This window comes from Sorex fumeus, unplaced genomic scaffold, assembly GCF_029834395.1.
Source record: "Sorex fumeus unplaced genomic scaffold, SorFum_2.1 ptg000044l, whole genome shotgun sequence".
NCBI classification, from domain to species: Eukaryota; Metazoa; Chordata; class Mammalia; order Eulipotyphla; family Soricidae; genus Sorex; species Sorex fumeus.
Genome location: NW_026606101.1, coordinates 69,960,881 through 69,987,564, shown reverse-complemented (window position 1 = coordinate 69,987,564; position 26,684 = coordinate 69,960,881). Strand labels below are relative to the sequence as shown.

At 43.1% G+C, this 26,684-nt stretch overlaps 1 protein-coding gene across 2 annotated transcripts in view; it reads right to left on the bottom strand.

The window, feature by feature from the left end:
* The window catches only part of SLC25A36 (solute carrier family 25 member 36), a 40,475-nt gene extending 14,028 nt beyond the window's left edge, over window positions 1-26,447 (bottom strand). Inside the window, exons 1-4 of one of the 2 annotated variants that reach the window (XM_056121317.1) lie at window positions 26,164-26,447; window positions 11,221-11,385; window positions 6,233-6,310; window positions 2,481-2,581 (exon numbers count right to left, since the gene is read on the bottom strand). In XM_056121317.1, coding sequence (XP_055977292.1) covers window positions 2,481-2,581; window positions 6,233-6,310; window positions 11,221-11,385; window positions 26,164-26,204 — 385 coding nt within the window. In that variant the 5' untranslated portion in view covers window positions 26,205-26,447. Of the gene's footprint in view, window positions 1-2,480; window positions 2,582-6,232; window positions 6,311-11,220; window positions 11,386-18,061; window positions 18,109-26,163 lie in introns of those variants that run through there. The other variant, XM_056121316.1, reaches the window with a different exon arrangement.
* Window positions 26,448-26,684: the final 237 nt, after the last annotated feature.

The window sequence follows — 26,684 nt, the reverse complement described above, 5'->3', positions numbered from 1 at the left end:
GCACAGCAGACTGGGTGCTTGTCCTGCATGTTGCTAACCTGCGTTTGATTCCCAGCATCCCATTCGTTTCTGAGTGCCAGGAGAAAGCCCTGAGCACTGCTGGGTGTGGCCCCAAAAACAAAAAACGAACAAATCCCTACAGATAGATCTTGAAACACAAAACCAGATGAAAATAAAACCAGTTTAGATAGACTGATTGTTCTTTTAAAGATTTAGAATCTAAATACTCAAGTTCATAGGAATGCAAAACGCAACTGATTATAAGGTTTACTAGGAACACTGCAGTATAAAAATCATTAATGTGTACTATTTGGTGTGCCAAAATCTTGAAGACATTTATCACTGATGGTCTATTTAAGCGATTTTTCAGTACTAAAATGACAAGGTTAGCATTTTTTTTAGGGGAGGCTACAGCCAGTTAAAAAACTAGTTTTTCACATGGCCCTAAGCACTTTGCCCATTTTATATTGAGAACCTTTCCAAATGACTCTGAAGAAAAATCGAGGCAGACTAATCTAGATTAGCTGAAGAATGAAGGGGGCAAAAGGCTACCTTATTGGGTCTGCAGAGAACCACTCAGCTTCACCAAGGAATTATGTACAAAAACTGCAAAGCTAAATGTTAATGCTCATGGATAGTGCAAGGAAGCTCTGGAAACACAATTCTCAGAAAATTGCCACTGCAAACAAATCAAAGAAGTATTTTCAAATTACACAGTAAATATAAAGTGCAACGATCTCACATCAAGTGCGAAAATTTCATCGAAACTCCACAGACTCAAGTTGGAAACTAGTATCAATGTACACAGATAAAGCAAACTGAGTTAACATTTGTACACATTTGAGGGGAAAAGTGCAGTAATACTGAAATTTTTTGCAATGTAATATAAATACGGTAATAATTTCTGATGAGAAAGGCTAATTAAAAAAGGTGATCTGAGGAGTTAATTATATTCTGACACTCAACATTTATAATAATAAATATAGTAACAAAATCTAAACTGAACATGACTGCTTATCTACTGTCTTGATGTCACTTTCTTCAAAAATTTTATGGGATCAAAAGAAAATTAACTCTAGTAATCCAGAAATACATTCTGAAAGAACCTACTACAGCAGTTAGACAGTTTATCATTGGCCACTAACTTTACCTTAGACCCACTCAAATTTTTATAAGGGAGGGAAATCCTATTTACCTGTATTCAACATATGTAAAAAGCACATTAAAGAAAACTCTAGGGGAAGAAAGCTCAAAGAGCTGGAATGTATACTTTGCATGCCATAGGTCCAGGTTTAATCCTGGCACCACATGGTCCAAGTCAGGAGTAGTTCCTAAGCACTGCAAGGTGTGGCCCCAAAACCGAAAACCACCAAAAAGAAAAAAATTCTAGTTGTAACTAGATAATCTCCATGGTATTAAAGAACTAATACTTGAAACCTGAATCTGTATTGACCAACTTCTGCAGTCCAGAGACAGTTAAAGGAGGATGATGTAAATTACATTGCTTAAGCTATTTCAAATATTTCACCACCTATATTCTTAAGATAGTACCTCTTAGCTTTCAAACTTCAGAGTCAACAATTAGTGGATAAGAGGTCTGGAAAAAAATTTTCAAAGTATACACGAATTTAACATATGGCCATTGACCTTTCAGAAATGAGTATTTCAAAAGTACACTTCATAAATGTGGTTCAATTTGGCCCAATTTATTTGTAAACAGAAAATGGTTAAGAGTCCAAGGCACTCATTTATCAAACAACTGATGAAGGTGGAAGTAGCTAAAATTTGCTTTATGAAGTCATAACTTCATTTGGAAGTATGAATCTGCAACAGAGCTCAGCAAACTGTCAGAAACATTCTCAGAGCAAGCATGCACCGACAGCCAGTGCCTACATTCCAGGTGTCCTCTAACTGATTCATGTGGAGTAGTACTAAACAAACCCTTCAAAATACAGACAGTACAGTAACAGACTTATCAGTTAACACATGACTCTAAAAAATCTCAGCATTTGAGCACAGGACAAAATGAATACTTTACCAAGAACTGCTGGCACATTTCAGACAGAGGCCAAAACATGCAGCAAAAAGGGAAAAGGCACTAACAGAAATTGAGGAGAGAAGAATAAATTGCAGCTCTACAGCATACAGTAAACTAAGTTTGGATTCTTAAAACTGTTCAAAGTGATCTCTAAGTAAGTATATAGTGAATTACACAAGACAATATAAATGCATTACTTATATACTATTATTTAAAATTCTAATTACAAAAAAAGGCATTTGAACACAGGTAGCATAGACTCTTGATGAAATTTAGCATATACTAATAAATGTAAAAATTAATTTTTGCAGATGCTATTCAATAACAAGCACATTAATTAAACTTTTCAACATAAATTATCTTAATTCAGTATTCAACCTTGGTTTTAATATCAATACTAGGCTACAGGTAGCTTTCTTTTTTTAATACTATATATTCATACCTGCCATTGCAGCTGAAATCATGTGTACCTGGGTAGAATCAGGATCTAATACACCATTCAACTTCTCCTTGCAGTTTGAGTAAGCAGCAAAATATATTGCTCTAGAATAAAGATTTGTGTTTTTATCAATCAGTGTGATTCCTTAATTCTTAAAATTTAAGTCACAAGCAAACTGACTTTTATAATTCTAGTGTAAAGAAACCTGAAATCCCGGCATATTTTGGTGTAATATCAGGTTAATATACACATTTCCCCCCACCATAACGACCCTGAGCTATGTATTTTTTTTATTGACTAAAAGACAAATTCTTATGTAAAGTTCCTAGTATCCTACGAACCTCCAGCATACCCTAACCCATACCTGATCCCTATTTCAAAAGCAACTAACAGAAACTAAGAGCTGTAAAAGATTTTGATGACTGGACAACACAAAACTCAGATGGGAAGGCTTGTGTAATGCGAGGGCTAAGTTAAATACACTCAACTGAGCTAGGTCAACGTGGTATGAGCACTTAAATAAACAAAGAAACAACACATTTGCTCTAGAGTGGGAGGGAGAATGGAACTGACTGATCACCGCAGATGTTGGAGCATGATGAGGTACTGGGTCATCGGTCTCTACCAGCACAGTGGCCCACAGTATCTGTCATCAAACAGATCTAGAAGAAATCAGTGTCCAGCAGCCAGTAATGTTTTCTAACATCTGCAAACATCCCACTGAATCTAGTGTTCATTTTATTGCTAATTTGTTGACTTCACTTTATGTATCCCAACTACTGCCTGCATGTTTAGTTTTCTGGGTACTTAACTGAATTTAATGTTTGCTGTATCCTGTTATTTCACAACTCTAATTATCTGTCCAGAAAAAGGCAAACAAGACCAATAAGAAGTTTTGGTATGGTGCCTTTTAATGTCCGTGAGAAAAAAGGGAAGTCAATCTAACTTGAATACAATAATTTACTTTTATGAGAATGGGGAAAGAAGGTACATAATCCTGAAAAGGGTGTATATTTTTAGCAATCAAGATGAAAACATATCCAGATATGAAAACAGGCAAGAACCATGTAAGGCAATTCACATCAGATACATAAATGGCAAATATTATAAGGAGGGAGCAATCACACAAAAATTAAATGTGCAAGGGCTGGAGAGATAGCACAGAGGGTAGGGCGGTCGCCTTGCACGCGGCCGACCTGGGTTCGATTCCCAGCATCCCATATGGTCCCCTGAGAAACGCCAGGAGTAACTCCTGAGTGCAGAGCCAGGAGTAATCCCTGTGCATCGCTGGGTGTGACCCAAAAAGCAATAAATAAATAAATAAATAAACAATGTGCAATAAAATAGAAATTCATGGCTAGTCTACCTGAGCCAGTATTAAAAGATATGGGCAGTGGTCATCATTGATAACATGCTAATATAGAAAGTAGTAAAGGCCCTCCCGTTGATCATCGATTTGCTCGAGCGGGCCCAGTAACGTCTCCATTGGAGACTTTGTTGTTACTCTGTTTGGCATATCGAATACGTCACGGGGAGCTTGCCAGGCTCTGCCGTGTGGGCGAGAGAATATAGAAAAATGAATTCATTATTTGAGAACAAAAACATGACATGCTTTTTCTGAAGGCAACACTGAGAAATACTGAAATAGTTTTTGTTTCTTGGCCCACACCTGGTGGTGCTCAGGAATTACACTCAAGAATTACTGGCACTACATTCAGGGATACTCCTGGCAGTGCTTGGAGGATCATATGGGATGCCGGGGGTCAAATCTAGGTTGGCTGTACGCAAGGCAAGCACCTTCCGTACCCTCTGTACTATCTCTCCGGCCCCAAGAAATACTGATTTTCAATGTGTGGGGTTGGAGATATAGCTAAGTGGTAGAGTTTGTAAGGCTTTGGTATCACAAAACAAAGTTAAATGAGCATGTCATTTTGTTCAGAAACTCCAATTATAGGATTGGGGTGGCCTGTCTTGTGTACTGTCACAGAATGGCAATTGGTGGTACACCAGTGGTTTTTAACCTTTCTACACTGGCTGAGCAGCACCCAAGAATGCTAAAGAACTTTTAGCATTTGCTAAAGTACTGTAAAGGCACACCTATGCTCACAAGCAGCAAAAATCTAGAAATAATCTAAAGTTATTTCAAAAGTGGGAAGCTTATTAGTCTCTGCAGCAAGAGGAATCAAGTCTAGGGCCTCACATATGCGGAGAATATGCTTGGCCACTGAGTCACATTCCTGGCTCAGTGAAAAAAATCATAACATATTCAATGTGAAAAGCTTCAAGACAAAATTTGTTACGTATTTTGTGTAATTTTTATTTACGTAATGAGTACAAAAAAAGCCTTATATATGACAAGCCAGAAAAATGTAAGATTTTATTTGCATAAAAGTTATTTATATCAATGGTGGTCAATTATAGGGAGAAGAGTTAGTAAATGTGAGATATAGAGTGAGGTACTATGTCAAACCTTACTTAATTATCGTTTTTTTTTATAACGAAGGTGAAACTTTCATTGTGAAAGTTCTATCCTGTCACATTTGTGTGTGCATGTGGCAGGATAGCCAATCTATATTCTTGGCCCCAAATTTGGGAAAAGTCTTTTTTTGGAGGGCGGAGAACAAGCCTAGCAGTGACCAGGGTTCACTCCTGGCAGTTCTCAGGGCCCATTAAGTGGCACCGAGGATAAATCCAGGTAGGCCACAAGCAAAGTAATGTATCTTGGACCTTGAAGAATTCTCAAGACAGAAAAAGAGTGAATTGAAGCTGGGGCCAGCTCGTACAGGGGATAAGGTGTTTTCTTTGCATGTGACCAACCCTACATATGGCTCCAAGGCACCACCAGGAGTAAGCCCCAAGCACAGCTGGGTGTGGCCCAGACCTCCCCCCGCCCCACAAAGGTGAGAGCTAATAAAACAAAGCTGACACATGACTTTGATACAGAAAGCTGAACATACATTTCTACTAGTCACATGAATTTTTCAAAGAGCTGGGAATGGAGAAAGCCAAGGACCAAAGATAAAATATTAAAACAAAATGAAACAGACCAAACCAAACAAAGATAAAATATTATCAGAGAGAGAGACAGGAAGAAAGGAGAGGGAGGGAGGGAAAGAGGGAAGAAGAGAGGGAGGGGGAGAAAGGGGGTGGAGACAGCGAGAGAGAGAAGAGAAGACCTGAGAACCTGCTTTGCCTATAGAAGGCCTGGATTTGATCCCTAGTACTGCATAATACCAAGCACCACTGGAAGCAAACCTTGAGCACTGTCAGATGTGGAGGAGGGGAGGGAGAGAGGGTTGGAGGCAAGGCCTTCAATGCCTTTTGACCTCTTAAAAAACTGTAGGGGGGTCCCACCCAGAGTCAGTCTCAACAACTACTGTGGTGGCCAATGTTCGGCTCCTTTAGCAGAGAAGGCAGCTAAACCATGTGATTTATAACCTAAGCCAAAATTTGAGCTCAGTTCTAGATCTCCAGATCCCCCACCTCCTCTCACTGGCTTCCAGTCTATTCTTGATGTGCATGTGGTGCTGGGAGTCAAAACCATGCGCTTGTATGTGCAAAGCAGGTGCTTGATGACCAAGCCACATCCCTGGACCCCTCCCTCCCACTGAATTCTGAACTTGGTATAATCCGTTTCTCATCTCGGAAAGACTACCAACACCAGTTTGCTATACAGACCCTGGTTCTCTTTAGCATCTTCCCACAGTAAGCTAGAACTAAGAAAGATGGTCACAGTTTTGCTTAACACTTTTTACCTTGAAGGAGCAACCCCCACTAAATTGGGGCCTAATCCTCTAAACAAGGAACGAGGTCCTTCTTTTTCCAAGATCATCCTGAAAAACAGAAAATATTATTTAGACAGGGAAGTCCTTGAAAGCCCGGTACTTTAATTGTATAACAAACAGGCTCTAAGTCCTCAGTTTATCCTCGAATATTATTTGAGCCAGTTATCCTTATTTATGAAAATAAATTTTCAGATCCTTATTTATGAAAAAGAACTTTTCTTGACTTAAAAAACGTTCCTAAAGGTTTTAAAGACGCCATTATAGATTTCTACAATAATTATTTCTTGTTGGTTTTTTGGGGGAGCCACCGTACTCCGGGGCTACTCTTCGATCAGTGCTCAGGGGTGGCTCCTAGAGCTGCTTATAGGCCAGGCAGAATGGGAACAGAATACAGGCCTCTTGCATGCAGAGCAGTGCTCAGCCTACTGACCTATCTAACCTATCTCTGAATCTGATCACGCCACCCTTAATTTCAATCCCTTTCATTTTACTATCTTTACTATTACATTCAACTCCTGATTAGAAATGTACGTTCCAAGTATGTTAAGTTCTTTCCTCAATATTAGACAACACTCAATTCTGCAGAATTATCTCCTCTGACTATTCCAGAGAAAAATGCTCTGGGAAAATTTAATCACCCTCGCATTCTTTTACAACAGGAGACCAGTTGTCATTTCCCATCCTACTCATTTAACTTTTATGAAATATTTGAGCACAGCGGTAGGGCACTTGCCTTGCACGCAGCCAACATGGCCGACCCGAGTTCGATTCCTCCGCCCCTCTCGGAGAGCCCGGCAAGCTACCGAGAGTATCTCGCCCGCACGGCAGAGCCTGGCAAGCTCCCCGTGACGTATTCGATATGCCAAACACAGTAACAACAAAGTCTCCAACGGAGACGTTACTGGGCCCGCTCGAGCAAATCGATGATCAACGGGAGGGCCTTTACTTTACTTTGCATTAAAAGGAGGAAGACTGGGCTGGAGCGATAGCACAGCGGGTAGGGCGTTCGCCTTACAAGCGGCCAACATGGCCGACCCGAGTTCGATTCCTCTGCCCCTCTCGGAGAGCCCGGCAAGCTACCGAGAGTATTTGATATGCCAGACACAGTAACAACAGTAAGTATAAAATATCAAAAAAAAAAAAAAAAAAAACTAGGAAGACTAAGGAGACAAAACAACGTGGGCAAGGGGTCCTATGTCACTGAGAAATTTCTATTTGTGGAAAGTTAAATTAGACAATGTAATAGACCCTATTAATAAGTAAAAACTTCCTGAGACAGACACATATGCCTTGCAAAGAAACACAGGCATATCTAATTCAGTGAAGAGCTTGAGAGTGATTTATAAATTCTGAAAGGCAAGAACAAAGATGGAGGAGTAGCTACTTTTATTTTATTTTTTTTGGTCACACCCAGTGTTGCTCAGGGGTTACTCCTGGGCTCAGGGGAACCTGATGGGATGTCAGGGATCACACATGGTTCAGCTGTATGCAAGGCAAGTGCCTACTTGTGGTACTACTGCTCTGGCCAGGAGCAGTTATTTTAATCCAGAGTTAACCAATGAGGTCAGAGGGCTCAGGGACTACTGGGAAGTCAGCCCTTCCCCCAACCAAAGAAGGAGCTTGGAGAATGTGTGTGGAGTAAGGCACTTGCCTCGCTTGTGGCCCTCCTGGTTTGAGCCCCATGGCCATTTGTGGCACCCTGAGGACTACCAGGGGTCATTCCCAAGCACAGAGCCAGCAACGGCCACTGAGCATCCCTGTGTGTTCCCCCTATAAGCACCAAGAATGAGCTCTTGAAAGATAATTCAGCACATGGTTAGTTAAGATTCTGAGTTGTGAGGTCAGACTTCTCAAGTATTAAGCTCAAACGTAGCTGATGAGTAGGGAGAACCAAATGTAATTTCTCTTACCTCATTTCCACTGATAGGAAATAGGAAAAACCAGTGGCCATTTTTGAGATTCCAGTGAAGACTCAGCAAGTTAATAAAGATACAAAGTAAGCACTTGACATCTTAATGTCATTATCATTGTGCCAGAACATTTGTTTACAATATGGGTTCTCTGATGCCGACTCAAGCAGTCCAGAGCAATGCCAGCAATACTAGACTCAAACAGTTTAAAATAAAAAATTGTACAGAAGCATATTTTGAATATTCATGATGCTAGTCATTTCTATAGCATAAATCCCTTTGAAAATCTGGGAGGGTCTAAAAGCTCTTCTTAAAGAAAAAGATAAATATCTGGCTGAGGATGTGGCTGGGAGGTGAAATGTATGCCTGACATATGTGAGCTCTGGGTTCCACCACCAAAATTGCAGAAACACAAAACCACACATTTGTAAATCCCCACCAACGATTTTGTATACAACTTTATCGAGTTTACAGACCTCTTGAGTTCATCCATTAGCTACCTGGGACACAAAGAAAAGCCCACGAGGGATTCTAAAGCTTGCCAGCCAAGAAACCCTGAACTGCGCTCTGACAGGATGTCTATAATCCGAAACAGTCATAATGACAAGAGGGGTCCCTGGGGACACACACAAGCAGAAATCTCATTCCCAGGTAGTGGGAAGGTAAAGAAGACCCCAAGCCGCTTAGGAGAAATGTTAGACCGGTCGCATCACTGGGCAGCTGTCCTCCAAGTCTATCCTGGAGAGAAAAGAACACATGTCCCTAGAGTGGCCTAATCTCCGCCAAAGTGTAAACAACCCAAATGGCCACCAACTAGTCAGTGAACAAACAAAATGGGGTAGTCATTTTGACAATAAAATGACACTTGTTAGAACATAATGAACTTTGAAAACATACAGCCAGTGAACAGAGACCACATTTTATGTGATTCAATCATGTTGAATGTCTAGAAAGGGCAAATCTATATTTGTAAATAAGCAAATAAGGGGTGGAGGTGAGAGGAAAGGAGGAGTGACTTACTGCTGATTAAGAAGGGTTTTACTTTTGTGCGGATGATGAACATGTTCTAAATGTGGAAATGGCAATAGTCACATGATTCTATGAATATACCAGAAACAATGGAACCGTACACTTTAGATGGCTAAATTCTATTCCAGTAAAGATGCTGATAGCCATAACAGTGCGATGAGGAGAGCAAGCCCTAGTCCCTGAGCAGGGAGACAATGGGAACAGGAGTGCAGGAGACTGATGGTTCAGAGACAGGTGAAATGTGGTAGGCTGATGCACAAGAAGGTCTGAAAAAACAGAGCCACCAAGATGTGACTACACTCCTACGAAGTCAGACATGACCAGACATAAGGGCCAGGAGATGACGCAGTGGTTAGGGTGCATGAACCAGGCCCCTTCTGATCCCTGCCATCTCTTGATCTCACATGCACAGCCAGGCACAGACCCAGAGGCCCTTAAGCACCACTTGGGTGGCTCGGTGGCTGCTGCACCCCCAGCACCGTTGCCTGAGCAGTGCTGAATCCTTGAGCCCTGCCACTGAAATGCCAGCCCAGTTGGCAAAGAATCACTGGTGGGAGCTGGCCCTTTAAGCAACACTTGAAAGGCCTGGCATCCCGCCACACCCCCGCCCAAAAAAAGGCAAAACCAGTGAAAATAGGACCAGAAATGTGCTTATATACATACATATAATCACATAACTATACATCTTTACTGACAGAGATTCAAAGAAAAATTTCTATGAAAAGATAATCAGTAGGACCAAAGTCAAAACCATACAATTAAAACACTTATTCAGAAGTATTTTATCTATGACTGGCCACTTTCATGAAATTAATTTTATTCTACTATTCACTATCCAAGTTCTTAGATAAATCTGAATAAAGAAAAGTGATAAAATATTTTGTCAGGATAAACACGGTATGCATTTATTTGCTATTACAAAACAAACATTACTGAACTAAGTTTGTACTGAGTTAGTTGATTAAAAACCACCAAGCAACATTAAACAAATCCCATTTTTATTTTTTTTCTTTTTGGGTCACATCCGGCAACGCACAGGGGTTACACCTGGCTCATGCACTCAGGAACTACTCCTGGCGGTGCTCGGAGGACCACATGAGATGCTGGGAATCGAACCCGGGTCAGACGCGTGCAAGGCAAACGCCCTACCCACTGTGCTATGGCTCCAACCCCACAAATTCCATTTTTAAATCAGTAGAGTTCTACTCTAAATCTCACTTATGTTTAGTTTATATAAATTAGACTGCTGATAATTGAATTTACTTCTGTACTTGTAAAATTAAATAATGCAAAATGCATTAACATAATAAAAAAGTTTAAAAAAGCATGAATAATCTAAAATGCTCGAGCGGGCCCAGTAACGTCTCCATTGGAGACTTTGTTGTTACTGTGTGTGGCATATCGAATACGCCACGGGGAGCTTGCCAGGCTCTGCCGTGCGGGCGAGATGCTCTCGGTAGCTTGCCGGGCTCTCGAGAGGGGCGGAGGAATCGAACTTGGGTCGGCCATGTTGGCTGCGAGCAAGGCAAACGCCCTACCGCTCAGTGCTATCGCTATATAAATTTAGAAAAGGAATTCACTGTAGAAAGAACAGGAAGATGGTTTTTGGCACTTTGACGGTGGTGAACATGCAATAAATTTACATGCCAAAGCTTAAGCATTAACACTGTTACCCCTATTAAAACAAACCTGTAAATTAAATAGAAATCTATTCTATAAATATTCTAAAAAATATTAGAAATGATTAGAATCTAACTGTACTCTCCATTAGGGATTATTATTTCAAATGGGAATATATAATACAGAGTAACTGTCATTATGTTTTAGAGCTTTTTAAAATATGGGAGAATATAAACAACCAACCACGGGCATCATTAGGGTAAACAAACTGAAAACAAAACCCTGAATCGGCCAGTTTGCAGCTCAGAGACAGAACACACACTGCATGGATGAGGCCCTGGACTCCATCCCTGGTCCCCATGCCCCCCACCTCCCAAATCCTGACTGCTGCGCTCTCACTTTAAGCAATGGAGAGGTCCTGGAGACATGACTCGGTTGACGCTGGCACCAGCCATTGTATTCAGCTGAACTTCAGAGATATACAGTGTCACAGAAGATGACTGCAGTCGTGTTTTCACAACTTCCAGTGGACATGTCAGAATCGCTCCCACGGTACCACCACATCTACCAAGGAACACAGAAAAGAAGATTTACTACTGAATTAATAAATTAGAAAAAAAAAATTAGCCCAGAACAGTGAACTGCAAAGGAGTGCACCACCGGTGCTTTGATCAAGAAACTGAAAATTGGCGTTTTTCATTTCAGAGACTCAATGAGGCAGGAGCTATAGTATGGGATGTAAGTTACTAGCCTTGCATATGGCTGATGCTCCTCCCATCCCAGGCATGCATGCTTTCCAAGAAGAGTCAGAAACAACCTCCGATCACCCTAGTGCTCCTCCCTTACTCTCAAATAAATGATTACCAAAAGAAAATGAAAGAACAAACACAAAAACAAACAAACAAACAAAAACCTCAACACCTCAATCCATTACCTACAGAGCAAGAAGAATCAGCTCAAGTGGCAGGAGTCATTACCAAACTTTAATAGTCATATCACAGTTTTAAATACCATTCAAAGGGTTTTGTTTGCTTCTTAACTAGATACTCTATGGCTCAGTTGAAACTTAGAGCATCGGGGCCAGAGCGATAGCACTGTGGGTAGGGTGTTTGCCTTGCATGTGGCTGACCTGGGTTCGATCCCTGGCATCCCATACGGTTCCCCAAGCACCGCCAGGAGTGATTCCTGAGTGCAAAGCCAGGAGAGACCCCTGAGCATTGCTGGGTGTGACCCAAAAAAGCAAAAAAAAAAAAAAAAAAAAAAAAAAAAAAAAAAAAAAAGCGACCTTAGAGCATCATGATAACCTATTTCCCCTACTTTAAATACCCATTTTCAGAAACATTTTGGTTACAAAACAATATATACTAGAGTCTTACTACCAATGTCAGTTTGAGTTACTATTGAAATTCTGTGCAAAGTGGGTAGATTAAGCTAAAATACAATTTAATTTAATTTTATTTTTTTGCTTTTTGGGTCACACCCAGCGATGCACAGGAGTTACTCCTGGCTCGTACACTCAGGAATTACTCCTGGCGGTGCTTGGGGGACCATATGGGATGCTGGGAATTGAACCTAGGTCGGCTGCATGCAAGGCAAACGCCCTACCCGCTGTGCTTTTGCTCCAGCCCCGCTAAAATACAATTTAAACACAAAAAATAGATTACTAAACATCAAAAAAAGCTCAGAACAAATCACAACATACTGTTTAGAGGCAGATAAAAGACAGGCTGAGTAGTTACTCTTTCTAAATGCAGGAGTAGAAAATAATTTTTTCTCATAGCATTAATAGCTACCTGGTGAAGCCCTGAGGATTATTTTCTAACCAGGAAAGAAAATCTTCCACAGGTTAGAGAGAGAGAATATAGCAAGTAAGGCACTTGCCTTGCACGTGGCCAACTATAATCTGAACTCTGAAACTCAATATGGTACTCTTTTATCCCTGTTGGGAGTACTGAGTGCAGATCAAGGCATAAGCCCTGAATACTTTGGATGAGGCCGGCCCTCTCACGGTCTGTCCCACTCCCCCAAAATACACACACACATTGGTGTTTGAATCATACCCAGCAATGTGCAGGGGTTATTCTTGGCTCTGTGCTCAGGTCAGGTGCGTGGGGCGGTGCTTGGGGGGGACATATGGAATGCCGGGGATCAAACCTGTTTTGGCCATGTACAAGGCAAATGCCCTGCCTGCTGTACCATCACTCCGCCTGTTCCTCAAAAGTTATCTGAACTGAAAGTTCACCAGACACATGGACACAAGTAAACACAGATTTGTCAAATTACTGGTCATCACTGAAATGCAAATTATTAAACCACATCAAACCCGCTGCACTTTGAGAAATGGCTAAAATGCCCGACAACAACCAGCGCTGGTAAAGAGCAGCTGAAACTCTCACAAGCTAATGGGAATGCAAATGACAGTCATTTTAGAATGATGGGGGGTAGCCCTGTAGTTTCTCAAAAAAAAAAAAAATTTTTTTTAAAAAAGATATTAAACATGCAGCTCTCACAAAGTCTTGCAAATCCTTCCACTACGTACTGACCTGTAAGAAATGAATAAACCCATATCCCAGAACCTGTTCAGGAAACATACACCAGCTTTACTATTGACAGCTGATGTGGTACACGGATACAATGATACAATTGCACATAAAAACCTGGATGAATCAAAAAGGCAAAATGCCAAATGAAAAAAAAATCACGTACAAAAAGTTTTCACTTTTCATTTTTGCGACAATCTGAAAAAGACAGCTAGATGCCAGCAATGAGATAAGAGTCACCAGAAGTAGTGGAAAAGCTTTGAAGTTGACTTCAAAAGGCATGAAAAACAAAACAAAACTAACAAAAAAAGTGGGCGGCCACACTCTGTGGAGCTTAGGATTTATAGCTGGCAGGACCTGTTCTGGGGACCACAAGTGGCATAGGGAATCACACCAGAGTCGATCATGTAAAAGGCAAGTGCCTCAACCTCTAGTTCCCTCTCTAGCCCCTGGAGCAATTTCTGAGATGACAGAAGTGTTCTGTATATTTAATACACTCACAAAGGAAGAAGTTTACTGAATATAAATTATGAGACAAAAAGCCAAAATGTGGAAACTACTGGGAAATATTAGTCTACGAGTTATTAAAGGTAGGTATTATAATGAATATGTAATGTAAATTTTGCAAACTTTAATCATAATATACTGATATTAAAAAAAATAACTAGAACTTCAAAATAGAAAATCAAACAAAATCACAGGCTGAAAAGACTACAACAGGTCAAGGTGGTTGCTGTACATATAGCTGAGACTGGTTCCATCTCCAACACCACAGGGTCCCTCCCAAGCATCACTGAGAGTGACCCATGAGCAAGAGTTCACAGCCCCAAAGATTAAAGTCATCCTGTCAACACAATAAATGTGTTTGCTATCATAAAATGTGTTATGAAAGAACACATTAACTAGGGTAAGAGATTTAAGGGGCCAGAGAGGGAGTACAGGTGTGCAGGGCACTATAGTAGGTAGGGTGCTTGCTGCTCGCCAGGAATGATTCCTGAGTACAGAGCCAGGAGAAAGCCTGAGCACTGCTGGGTGTGGAGCACAGACTCCCCACCCCAAAAAAACAAACAACAACCACCCTGCCAACACCAAAAATAAGAACAAAAAACAGATTTAAGAGACTGTAGAGATAATAGAGCATGGAGGGTACTTTCCTTACAGATGCCCTGGGTTGATTCCTAAGTATCACATACAATCCCCCCGGCACTACCAGGAGTGAGCCCTGAGCACAGAGGCAGGAGTAACAACTGCTCCAGTTGTGGTTCCCTCCACAAAAGGAAAATTAAAGGGCATTTTTACAGAGCTAAGAAATTTTATGCTTCACATTCAATTATATATCCACAAGGAAAAATCTTAAACGGTACTCCTAAGTTTACTTATGTGAACTGCTTTTATTTTGTTTGCTTTTGGGGGGGCCACACTTAGTGGTAATGAGAATTAGTCCAGGCAGTGCCTTGCATCCAATCCAAAGGGCAGAAATCCAGAACACCTAAGAGCCTGCACTGAGTTTATCTGAAGAAGTGGTTTATTTACAATAAACTAAATATGTTTTAAAAGTGAATTTGTCTAATTCCCCTGGTCTTGGGGCCGGAGCGATACCACAGCGCGTAGGGCCTTTGCCTTGCACACTGCCAACCCAGGTTTGATTCCCAGCATACCATATTGTCCCCCTCCCCCACACACACCACCAGGAATAATTCCTGAGTCCAAAGTCAGGAGTGACTTCTGTGTATCGCTGGGTGTGACCCAAAAAGAAAAAAAAAAGGGTTTAATCCCCAGCACTACCCCATATGCCAAATGAGATCCCAGAGGTACTGCTCTTTGACATCTCTGGCACCAGAACGAAATATGGCAAGTATCACAATTGAAATGTGAGCCCCTGATCATGGTGTGTACATCCTCCCCCCCACCCCATCTCCCCCACCCGACACCACGCATTCAAACAATGGGAAGAGAAGGGAAATTTTTAAAAGTGTTAGTGGGCCAGAGATAGCAAGAGTGAGAGTCTAGGGTTAAGGGTTACCTTGCATGCAGCCAACCCAGGTTCGATCTCAGGTACTGCAGATGGCACCCCCAGCCATGCCAGGAGTGATGCGTAAGCACAGGACTAGATTAAGTCCTGAGCACCACTGGATGTGACCTCTGTGGCTCTCCCCGCCCCACAACTCACTGGGGGCTGAGGGAGGAGTAGAAAAGGTATTCAGGAAAGAAATCATCATTATACAATTCAGCTCCACTATGAATATATTCTAATAGTAAGGTATGCAATAATTAAATTACTGACTTGACCAGAGGTTTGTGACTTTACACTAGTGTATTAAGGAGTGAGGCACTGTATCTAAACCCTCATCTACCAGAACAGTAAGAACAAATGCCTGAGAGTAAGTTGATATGGGGGAAGGGTGTTGGGGGATTCGGCTCAAATCCTCCACACTCCCCCCAGCTTTGTGCCATACGTAAACATTCTTAATTTTTTAAGAGAACTAAATTTTTTTAACAGTGGTAAAGTCAATGAACCCCATGGAAAAGAAATGTGCAGTATCTCTACCTTAGATCCATGTGTATGCCTGGAACTAAATTCTGAGTAATCTTGTAACTTGATCATTTAGGGTGATTCAATAACACACACACACACACACACACACACACACACACACACACAAAACTTAGATCAAGTTGATCCTGTGCTCAAAATTTTCCATGACTCCCATGTCATTCTGAAGAGCAAAGCCAAAATTCTCACAACGGCTTGCAAGATGTTAGCAGATCCGTAACCTAACCCCTCTGACCTCACCTCCTATCCATTCAGCCTTTCACCTACTTTGCTCCCAAAGCAAACACTGGTTCTGGTTTCTGCCAGAACTCTTAATTCTTTTTTGGGCGAGTGGGTTGAGAAGTTGAGCCACACCTGGCAGTACGCAGGGGTCACTCCTGGTGGTACTCAGGGATGAGTGGTACTTGTCATTAAACCAAAGATGGCCACATGCAAGCAAGCTCCTAGCCTGTCTATCTCTCCAGTCTCAGATATTAATACACCAACCATGCTTCAGTCTCCAGACCACCTTCTTACTATTTATTCCTTCTTTCTTCAATATTCTTGACTTAAATACAGGGTGGGTTCCTACCTCTTTTCATTCTTGTCTTTGCTCAACTGTTACTTCTCAGTTATGTTCCCACTGATCATCAGTACATAAAATTACATCCACCACCAACCCATTAACTTTCCTTTTTCATTGTACTATTCTTCTTGACAATGACAAATGACATTATTTTCCTCTCTTTATTGGATTATCCCCTTATTCCTGATGTTAGAGAATAAACATCAGGAAAGGTAGAAATGTTTAACTCATCATACAAATAACCTCAGTATCTAAGATGTCAATGACATAAGTTGAACAAGTAAATGAAAACGGACAATTCATATCTAAAGAGGTAGGAGACAATTCATCCGGTCCAACTTTCTTATTATGCAGATGAGGAAACAAAGGTCCTGAAAGGTAAATATAATTCAGGCAGACAAGTTAAAGAACAAACCATGCTTTTTTGAGGGAGAAGCAGACTGGAGAGATGTGCTTGCTTTGCATACAGCTAACTCTGATTCAATGCCCAGCATGGCGTATAGTCCCTTGGACACTGCCAGAAGTGATCCCTGAACACACAGCCCAGAGAACTGCTGGCTGTCACTCAAAAGCAGGGAGGAGGGTGATGAAGGAGGAGAGAGGAGGGGAGGTAGGAATCTGTACCTGTATTTGAGGAGAGAGGAGAAAAGGATGAGGAGCCCATAACCTAGAATTTTTCTAAATTATGAATCTAATAAAACTGATAAACCTTACAATACCTTCAGTACATACAAGCTAGAGCACCTAAACTGTATGTCAGTGAGACTATCTGGATCAATGCTTAAAGTTCTAAAGGATGGAGAGAGAGTATAGCGGCAGGGAAATGCCCTGCACACGGGAAAACTCAAGTTCTATCCCTGACACCAACTATGGTTCCCTGAGCTCAGAGCCAGGAATACGACTGAATACCATAGGGTGTGGCCCTAAAACAAACAAAAAACCCAAAATAAATAAAGTTCCATAGATGTCATAAATTTTAGAGATATGAGACAACTAAGGCTTCTCAGTGAAAATCAAATTAACTATGCATTGACTTTAGGGAATATTCAAGAAGTAGTTTTTTGAAATAAACTATTTTTGAGTTTTGGGGCTACATCCAGTAGTGCTTAGGGGCTTCTACTGACTCTGTGCTTGGGCCGACCATGGTGGTGCCAGGGACAGAACTTGAGTCAGTTGCATTTAAGGCAAATGCTATCTCTCCAGCCTCCTAAGACCCATTTAATAAAATAATCACTAAATATAAGACATTAAAACTACTTTCTTTTCATGAATAAGTAAACTAAGCTATCTCAGGAATTACTGAATAGAGAGACTTTGGCCTGTGGTAATCTAGGAGTGTAAACATTTAAGAATCATCAAATTGTTCCTTCTACTTGTTCCTTCTTGCACATACCAAGCTAAAATGCCTGCAACGCCAGGGGTTAACTCCTTAAGGGAGGATCCCTGAATAAAAGCACCACTAAAAAGCTACTTGGAACAGATTTCTGTTTTTGTTTTTTAAGGCAGTACAATATAACCAAGAGACGGGTGTACAAAAAGGTCATGAGACTAGAAAGATGGTACAGGGGTTAAAGTGCTTGCCTTGCAAGGGTGGCCCTGTTCAACTGTTGCATGGTTGCTTGAACACCACCAGAAGTGACCCCTGAGCATGTTAGGTGTGGTGCAGCCATCCCCCTCACCTGCACAATACAGAAACACAGGAGTCAGAAATGTGAATAGGAAGCAGCTTTGGCTTTAGCCATAAACCCCTAAAGCCATAAATCCCTTGACTGATAAATCCCTAAAGTAGGTAAACAAACATCAAACCCCCCTCCGCTGGATCTCCTCAAGCTACTGAACAACCTTGTAACCCTTGTGGGAAAGAGCTTGAAGGTATCAACCAAGGCCCACCAGGAGTCTTCGAAGGAATGGGCAGATCAAGCTAAAGAGCTGGGATTTAAAGACAATAGCTGTTTAACAGGAAGTCCTCAATTTCAGGAACCAGGACCTTTATTCTTCATAAATTACACTTGTTTTCACAAGGCAATTTACAGGTGGAAAACAATTCTCTGACTGGGTCCACCATATTGCTGATTAGAAATATACAAAAAATAGGGTTCTCTACAGAATTACCTGGAATTCTGTAGAAATATATTGGCTAACGTTGAGCAGACTATTTTGTCAAACAGCATTTTTCTGCTTTGCAATGTGAAATTCATGGGTTAATGTCGTTTTCCTGCCAGCGGGTTAACAATGCTATAATTTACTACTTAGAACATTACTCAAATTAGAAAATACAATTAAACAAAGATGTTAGCCAATTACCTTGCATATGGGAGTGGCCCTGTGTTTAAACCCTGACACCACCAAAAAAATAAAACAAACAAAAAAAATTAGCCAAGGAGTTTCTACAATCTCAAAGCAAGAAAGCAAGTAACTGTCCCTGGAATTCTATGAATCATTTGGGAAGTCTAAATAAAAAGCTGGTAAGTCACTCTCCCTGCACATGTCTTCTAAGTGTAGCCAAAAACCTCCCTGTTTCACCGCACAAAACTGAACCTCTAGTTGCATATTTGGGGGAGTCTTATCTCAGAAACCTTGGTGTGTGGGTAGGATACCTATTTTCTTTTCCTTTTGGGTCACACCCAGCAGTGCTCAGGGCTTATTCCTGGGCTCTGCACTTAGGAATCTCTCCTGGTAGGGCTTGTGAACCAAGGGGGAGAGGGCTGGTCAGGGATCAAACCTGGGTGGCTATGTGCAAGGCAAGTGCCTTACTACCCGCTGTACTGTCTGTCACTCCAGGTATCAACATCATCATTATTATTTTGGAGGACATAATATATGTTCTTGAAATAGCAAATGAAGGACACATTCTATATTTCATGCTCCAATTAAGGAAAAAAAAGCTAACTGGTAGAAAATAACATTTTTTAAAGGTCCACCCAAATGTTTTCTGCTGTAGCAAAAAAAAAGCAAAACAGACTAGTCTTATTTTGAATGCTAAGGCAAAAAAAAAATCACTGAAGAACAGAAAATTCTAGCCAACACTTTAAAGCTGTGATCACAGCAGTAAGCCCCTTCAGAAAGCTTACAATGTAGCTGTATAATCTTTATTGCGAATAGATAATAGAAAGAAAACCAAAATTCCCTGAAACTAGGTATGCAGAAGATCTAGAGCAGGTTAAAGAAGAGTTCCTACTACAAATAGCAGCTTTGTTTCTTTGCAGCAGATCTCAAACTTCTACTTGTTTCTAAGTTCTCTCCTATTCCAATTAGACTTTACTCCCAGTCTGCTCTTGGATCCTGTTCATGTAGATCACCCCAAAGGTCTTCAATTGTTCAATTCAATGATTAACAATTCTCAGACCTCATCTTAACAGACTAACAGTGTCTGCTCCATTTGAATTTCAGGGTAAAAGGTAAAGGTAAAGGCCCTCCCGTTGATCGTCGATTTGCTCGAGCGGGCCCAGTAACGTCTCCATTGGAGACTTTGTTGTTACTGTGTCTGGCATATCGAATACTCTCGGTAGCTTGCCGGGCTCTCCGAGAGGGGCGGAGGAATCGAACTCGGGTCGGCCATGTTGGCTGCGTGCAAGGCAGACGCCCTACCCGCTGTGCTATCGCTCCAGCGATAGAAAAATAGAAAAAAAATAGAAAAAATAGAAAAAAAATTTTTTTTGGTATCACATCCAGCAGTGCTCAGGGCTTCTGGCTCTGTGCTCAGAGATCACTCCTGGCAGTACTTGGGGGATCCTATGGGATGCTGGGAATCAAACCTGCATCAGCAAAGCAAGCACCCTACCTACTGCACTACTGCTCAGGCCCCATTAAAAAAAAAAAGTGTGTGTGGGGGGAACTCTGGGAGAGAGCTTCTTCCTACAGTATGTTCAGGGACCAGAGGACATTGCAGGTCATACTCAGTCTACAGCATCTCCTTACTCAAATCTAAAGTCATGCTCGGAGTGACTTAACCTAGGCATAGGCATCATTCATCTTTTAATACTGGGAAATGTCTCTGTCTCATCTAGATACTAGATCTCTTTCCTGGACTTCAAACCATTTGAACAAAAGCTAATTCTCCCCCTTGTCCCCTTTACAGAAAAAACTACTGGAAATCCAGGCTAGAGTGATAGCACAGTGGGTAGGGCGGTAGCCTTGCACATGGCCAACCTGGGTTCAATACCCAGCGTCCCATATGATAGCCCGAGCACTGCCAGGAGTAATTCCTGAGTGCAGAGCCAGGAGTAACCCCTGAACATCGCCAGGTGTGACCCAAAAAGCAAACAAAACAAAACAAACTACTGGAAATCTATACTCTTTAAGCAACAATACTACAGCTACTCCACCCCTTCCCCACTCCTCCAAATAACTGGATTCTTGATCTCCTCATTTCAACTTCTGATCTCCTTCTCCTTCACCCCCGTTCCACAAGCAAACACACCTAGCTTAGAAGAAATCAGTTCCTTCCATTCAGGAGTCTGAACCTAGGGGCAGTCCAGAGTGACAGCACATCATACATCCTATCTTCTCTACCTTGGAAATCTCACCCAAGCAGATTCAACCACATCTCCCAATTTCCACCACGGTATGACACCGTGGCCAATCACCTTCCTCCTTCTGCCCTTGGCCCATCTAGCACGCTGGGCACCTGTGTCTTTGAAATTCTTAATGACTCTTCCCATTTCAGAAAAAGCCAAAGTCCTTTAAACCCAAACACTATAGTTGCTCCTACCTTACTGGCTTCCTCCAAAGAGCTAACCTCTCCCAGACTTTGATCAGACCCACCATCACCCTCCTATTTAGAACTATCCCACACTCCCAGTACTCCTTTTACACTGCTCTACTTTTTTCCCATGGCATGAAAACTTTCTAATCATAATCATATTACTTATTTAGTCAACTTCTCCCCTCATAATACTATTTGATACTACAGTAAAACTGAACAAAAGAGAGATTCCTAATGTGTAGTTGCAATCTGAAAAGTGCCAACAAGTTTTCCACTTGTGCCTAGTCCTTCCACCCCCACCTCCTTTAGTCCCTCCAGATATGGCCCCATTGGCCTATGAGCACCACTGGGACTGGCTTCAGGCCCCCAATCACAACCAGGTGTGAGCCCCCCCCCCCCCTCCAATTAATATGGAAAAAGATTCTATTAGTCTATCTTACATTCTGAATCTTTCACTAACATACTTCGGTCATTTGGAAAATAATCACTGCATGATATGGGTCTTCCAAATGTTGATACGTTTTCTTATATGCCATCAAGCCCATTTCGACCTTCAAGATTTCATAAGTTCAATCTTTTCCTAGAAAACTTTATAATCAAATACCAACAATGCTATCAGCTTTCATTGACGCAATAGGTTCATTTCTCTCGTATTTGGAGAAACGGTCTGCCAAATGTTCAAGACTGAAAAGTCCAGTCCAGTCTATCAGCTTTCAAGAAGAATAATTTTCATGAAAAAAAGCTAACTCAGCTTTAGATCGAAACTGCCAAACAACTTTGGTATCAATTACTTTCTGGACATTTTCCATTTTATCAGAGAATATGAAATTGAGATGTGTACTCAAGTGTCAGGTTTTAGAAAAATTAATCATTTTTATTGCTTCAAGAACACTACTCCTTTATTGTTGCTGCTTTGAGGGTCACAACTGTGTTTCATGCTTACTCACAGCTGGGCTTGGGGGACAATCTATGGTGCCGGGGATGGAGCTCGGGTCAACAGTGTAACAGTGTGCCTGACAAGCACCTTACAGCATTTTCAAGGAGGTCCCTAATTGAAGCTGACTGTTTTAAAGAGTAAGAGCGCTGTGGCTTCAAGACTTCAGACTGAGTATAGGGGTCAAAGTCTAGAATGTGGCTGATACTGGTTCAATCCTCAGCACGTGGTCCATGTGCACTGCTATGCCACAGCTCCAGTGAACACTAAGATACCATCAGAGAGTGCATCAGCCCGTCAGACAATATCAGACAAGAGTGTCAATTCAGTGAACAGGTTTCTGCATAGCTAGCTGGATGAGACAATTTTCATTTCTCAATGTCAGAAAAGGTCCGGAGAGCATCCAGGGTCCCCAAACCACAATGCTGTACCACATTAATCCACTCAGAGGAAAACAATGTTTTTTCAGAATAGTGTAATCAGTATTACTTCCCTCATTTTTGCAATCAGTAAGAATGGGGGGGTGGGGGTGGGGGAGGAAAGTAAAAAGGAAATGAGGCTTAAACTACAGAAATAAAATAGGCAGTGTAAAGTGGAAATAAACTAGTTTCACTTTTTTTTTTGGGGGGGAGGGGTCACATGTGAAAACTCAGGGATCACTCCTGGAGGGGATTGGGGGACCATATGAGGTGCCAGTGAATTGAGCCTGGGTCGACCATGTGCAAAGCAAGCATCTTACTTGATGTACTGTATCTCTGGTCCTATTAATCCCACTCTTAGTAGTCTATTTCTGCCCTGATCTTATAGAACAGGTGAAATAACTGAAATATTATAACCAAACTTCTGTGGAATCAAAACATCAGACATCCAAATGGGAATTTCTTATTGAATTAACCAGTAATAAAACTTTTAATATGTAACTGGACAGATCACTTCTAGAATCAAATGCACAGCTCCTTAGGTAATGTGAGATTTCTCATTATTTCTACTAAGCTCTCACTATCATTACTACACAGGAAAAAAACAAAATGCTTGAAAGTATATCCCTCCCATGTGAGACAAAATTTGAAACCTCTCAAGTAAAAAGAAATCAAACTGTCACTTGGCAGATCTATGCAATATAGTAACTATAGACCATGTGTAATTCTAGTGGAGAATCAAATATTACTTATATTAAATCACATTGCTTATATCTCCAGATACACAAAAAGTACCAACAGAGGTACTGCTAAAACAAAACCTTATTAACCTCCATTTTGCAGGTCACAGGCAGCCTTCGTCCACTAAGTTGATGACCTTAAACTAAGCTGATGACCTTAAATTTAAACTCCGATTACAAACTCTGGCAAAAGCATAATGGGACCAAAAGCTGCCTTCAACAAAGCCAAGTTCTGCACATAAATGTCACCTTCAGCCAAGATCCAATGCTAGACATTTCGCATATCCATGCCTAAAAAGTTATCCAGACAGAAATTGTTGAATCCTGATAAACACATATTCATACTTACACTTACTATAGTCAGGAAAACTCAGGGCTCTAAATTGTTTTGGTCCAAGATTTGACCACAGTAAAAGGTTACTTGGTTTCTTAGTATGCACTGATTTTTCCATCACTTATCCAAATGATCCTTGTGATTCCCCATTCACAGAGCTAGTAAAAACTCTATCTGGTTCCTAACTGCTAATTTACAAAATTGAGAAATTGAGTTTTTTTTTGTATTCCTTTTTTTGGGGGGTGTCTGTGTATGCTGGTGCTAGGAAGGACACACCTGGTATTCCTTAGGGTTTACTCGTGGCTTTGAGCTGAGGGTCCACTCCTGACAAGGCTGAGAGATTACATGGGGGACCAGGAGTCATACCCCGGTTAATCACATGCAAGGAATGTATTATCTCTGTACTATCACTGTACTATCTCACCAGCCCCAGAAATTTAGCTTTCAATGAAGAATGTCCTAACAATGATTGCTTACACTAGCAATTTAGATAGGAAAAATTAGACTTCTTCCATTAAGGAGGCTTCTAACACAACCTTCTCTGCATTTCTACAATGTTCTTATCACCTATTTCCAGAGGAGCTGGCAGATTCTTTAGATTACTCACTCTGCAGACATATAAGCAGTTTGACCTTGGGTCCATTTTTTCACATCTCAGTATTTTTCCATATTTTGAAAGGATGGAGTCTGACTATCATTTTCTATCTTTCCTAGCTCTAAGGTTTCTCTTAAAAGAAAAGCCAAGCCATGTTTGGGTGAAAAGATCTATGTAACCTCAATATAAATGAAAAGCCAAGCGAATAAAGGGAAGCAAGTTAAAGGGCAAGCACTGATCTTGCAAGAGGTCTATGTATCAGCACCTCATTTTAAAACTCCAAACAGCACATGGTGTGTGTGTGTGTGTGTGTGTGTGTGTGTGTTGGGGGTTAGTCAAGTCCTAAATTCATTTATTTAGATACTGCCAAATGTCAATTACCCCCACTCCAAATCCAGGGCAGGGAGTCCTACAAGACACATAGGCACTCTACCCCTAAAATTTATCTCCTCCGCCTCCATTCCTGTTTCTTTTTTAAAAAGGCCTTTAAAACTATTAGTAAGAATAAAGTGGCAGGATATGTGGATTATGATAGTTATAGTGCAATCAAGGCAACACTTCAAATACATGTGCCCTTTAAACAAGACATGCATGATTTGTTTGAAAGCATAATGGAAATGTTGGGAGCTAGAAACAGGCTTTAAAGATCAGAGTCCAAGTTCCTCAAGCTACAGACGAAGCAATTAAATCCAATGTTTCTCCCCTGCCCCCTTCTATTTTTCAATCGATCCAAACAGCTGCCTGAAGCAGAAGTGCTGTCTCCTAACTTTCTAGAGTTGAGATGTGATCTACCAACACGAGGAAATTCCGATTCTTTGCCTTGCAAGATACCTTTCGGAGAACCCATACCTAGCCAACTGTTCTTGAAAATTTTACTTTGCTAAAACGATTGATAAATGTACCGGGTATAAGTCTTTGCTTAAACTGGGTTTCGAGTATTTAAAAAAGAAAACAGCTTTTTGGCCACAAAAGTAGCTGGCCATAATATAACTGGTGTGCAAAAAAAAAAAAAAAAACAAGGGGGGGGGCAACAATGGGTGCAGGAAAACGCCATTGGGGGAGGGGACTCACTGCCAGACCAGAGCCCAACTCATCTGACTCAGACGCCGAAAGACCTGGATGAGAACGGCATCCCTCTGACGTTCATAAAAGCGATCTACCGCCCAAGGCAATTCAACTTACAAAGGAGGGGGCTACAGGGTCCCACCGCTGGGGGGTCGTGGAGGGGGGGCTCCAGCCTCACTGCCAGGTCTGTCCCCCTAAGCCTCCCCACGATGCTACATAGAACTCCAGACTGCTAGGATTCTGCAAAGAGATTTCCAAGGCCCGCACTTAAATCCCCCCCTTAAAGGAGCCTCAACTGGCTCCAGGCAAGTGTGGGGAGGTCTCGAGCCGCCTCGCCTTGCGCCGCGCTTTGACCTCGCCCCCAACACACGCGCCCCCCGTACCCCACTTTCTCCTTCGCGCGCCCCGGAGGGCGCGGCGGGGGCGCGAGGGCCGGACTCCCCTCCCCCCGCACGGCCGCGGGCAGCGCCGCTCCCCGGCCGGACCCCGCGCGGGGAACACCCCGCCGCCGCGAGCGCGGGCGCCGAGACCCCCTCCGGCCGCCCGCCGCGGGCCGGAAGGGCCCCCCAGCGCCGGCCCTCGGGGCCCGGAAACGCGCCGCCCGGGCCCGCGGTGCGGCGTGAGCGACGTGAGGCCGCCCCGGCGCCCATTTTGTCCCGGGCTCGCGCTCCCCGCCGCGCCCCCGGGCCCGGGCCCCGGCCCGCAGCCCCGCCCCCGGGGTCCCCTGGCCGCCCCGGCCCGCGCCCCCCAAGCCCCCGGGGGCCCTCAGCCGCCCCGGCCGGGGCCCGCCGCGCCCTCCAGGTCCCCTCAGCCGCCCGCGGGTCCCTCGGCCGCCCGGCCCGCGCCCTCCCGCACCCCCGCGCGCCCCCTCGGCGCCCCGCCCGGCCGTACCCCCCAGCAAACAGATGCACCAGCGTGTCCCTCTGGCTCATTCTCTCTCCCGCATGTCCTCGGGCCGCGGAGGCGGGACGCGGATCCGGCCGCCCGCGACGGCCGGCGGCGGCGGTCCCGGGCGGGGGACGCGAGGCGGGCGCCGTCGGCGGGGTCGCGGCCGCACAAAAGCCCCGGCTCGGCCGTCCCGCGGCGCCGCAGCCGCGCCGCCTCCCGCGCTCAGGCCCGGCGCTCCCGACGCGAAGCTCGGCCGGCGGCGCGCGGGCGACGGAGCGGCGAGCCGGGAGGGGGAGGCGCGGGCTCATGAATATTCCGACGACCCCGACATAAACAGAGGCGCCCATTGGCCCCGGGCCCTGACGTCACGGGCGGGCGGCCCCTCTCACGTGACCGCCGAGGGGGTTTCTCAATGAAGGGCCGAGGGGCGGGGCCGGAGCGCGTGCCCGGGCGGCGGTAGGTCACGGCGCCCTCGCGCCCGGTCCGCGGGGTGCTCCGGAGCTGCGCCCCGCCGCCGCGGGGGG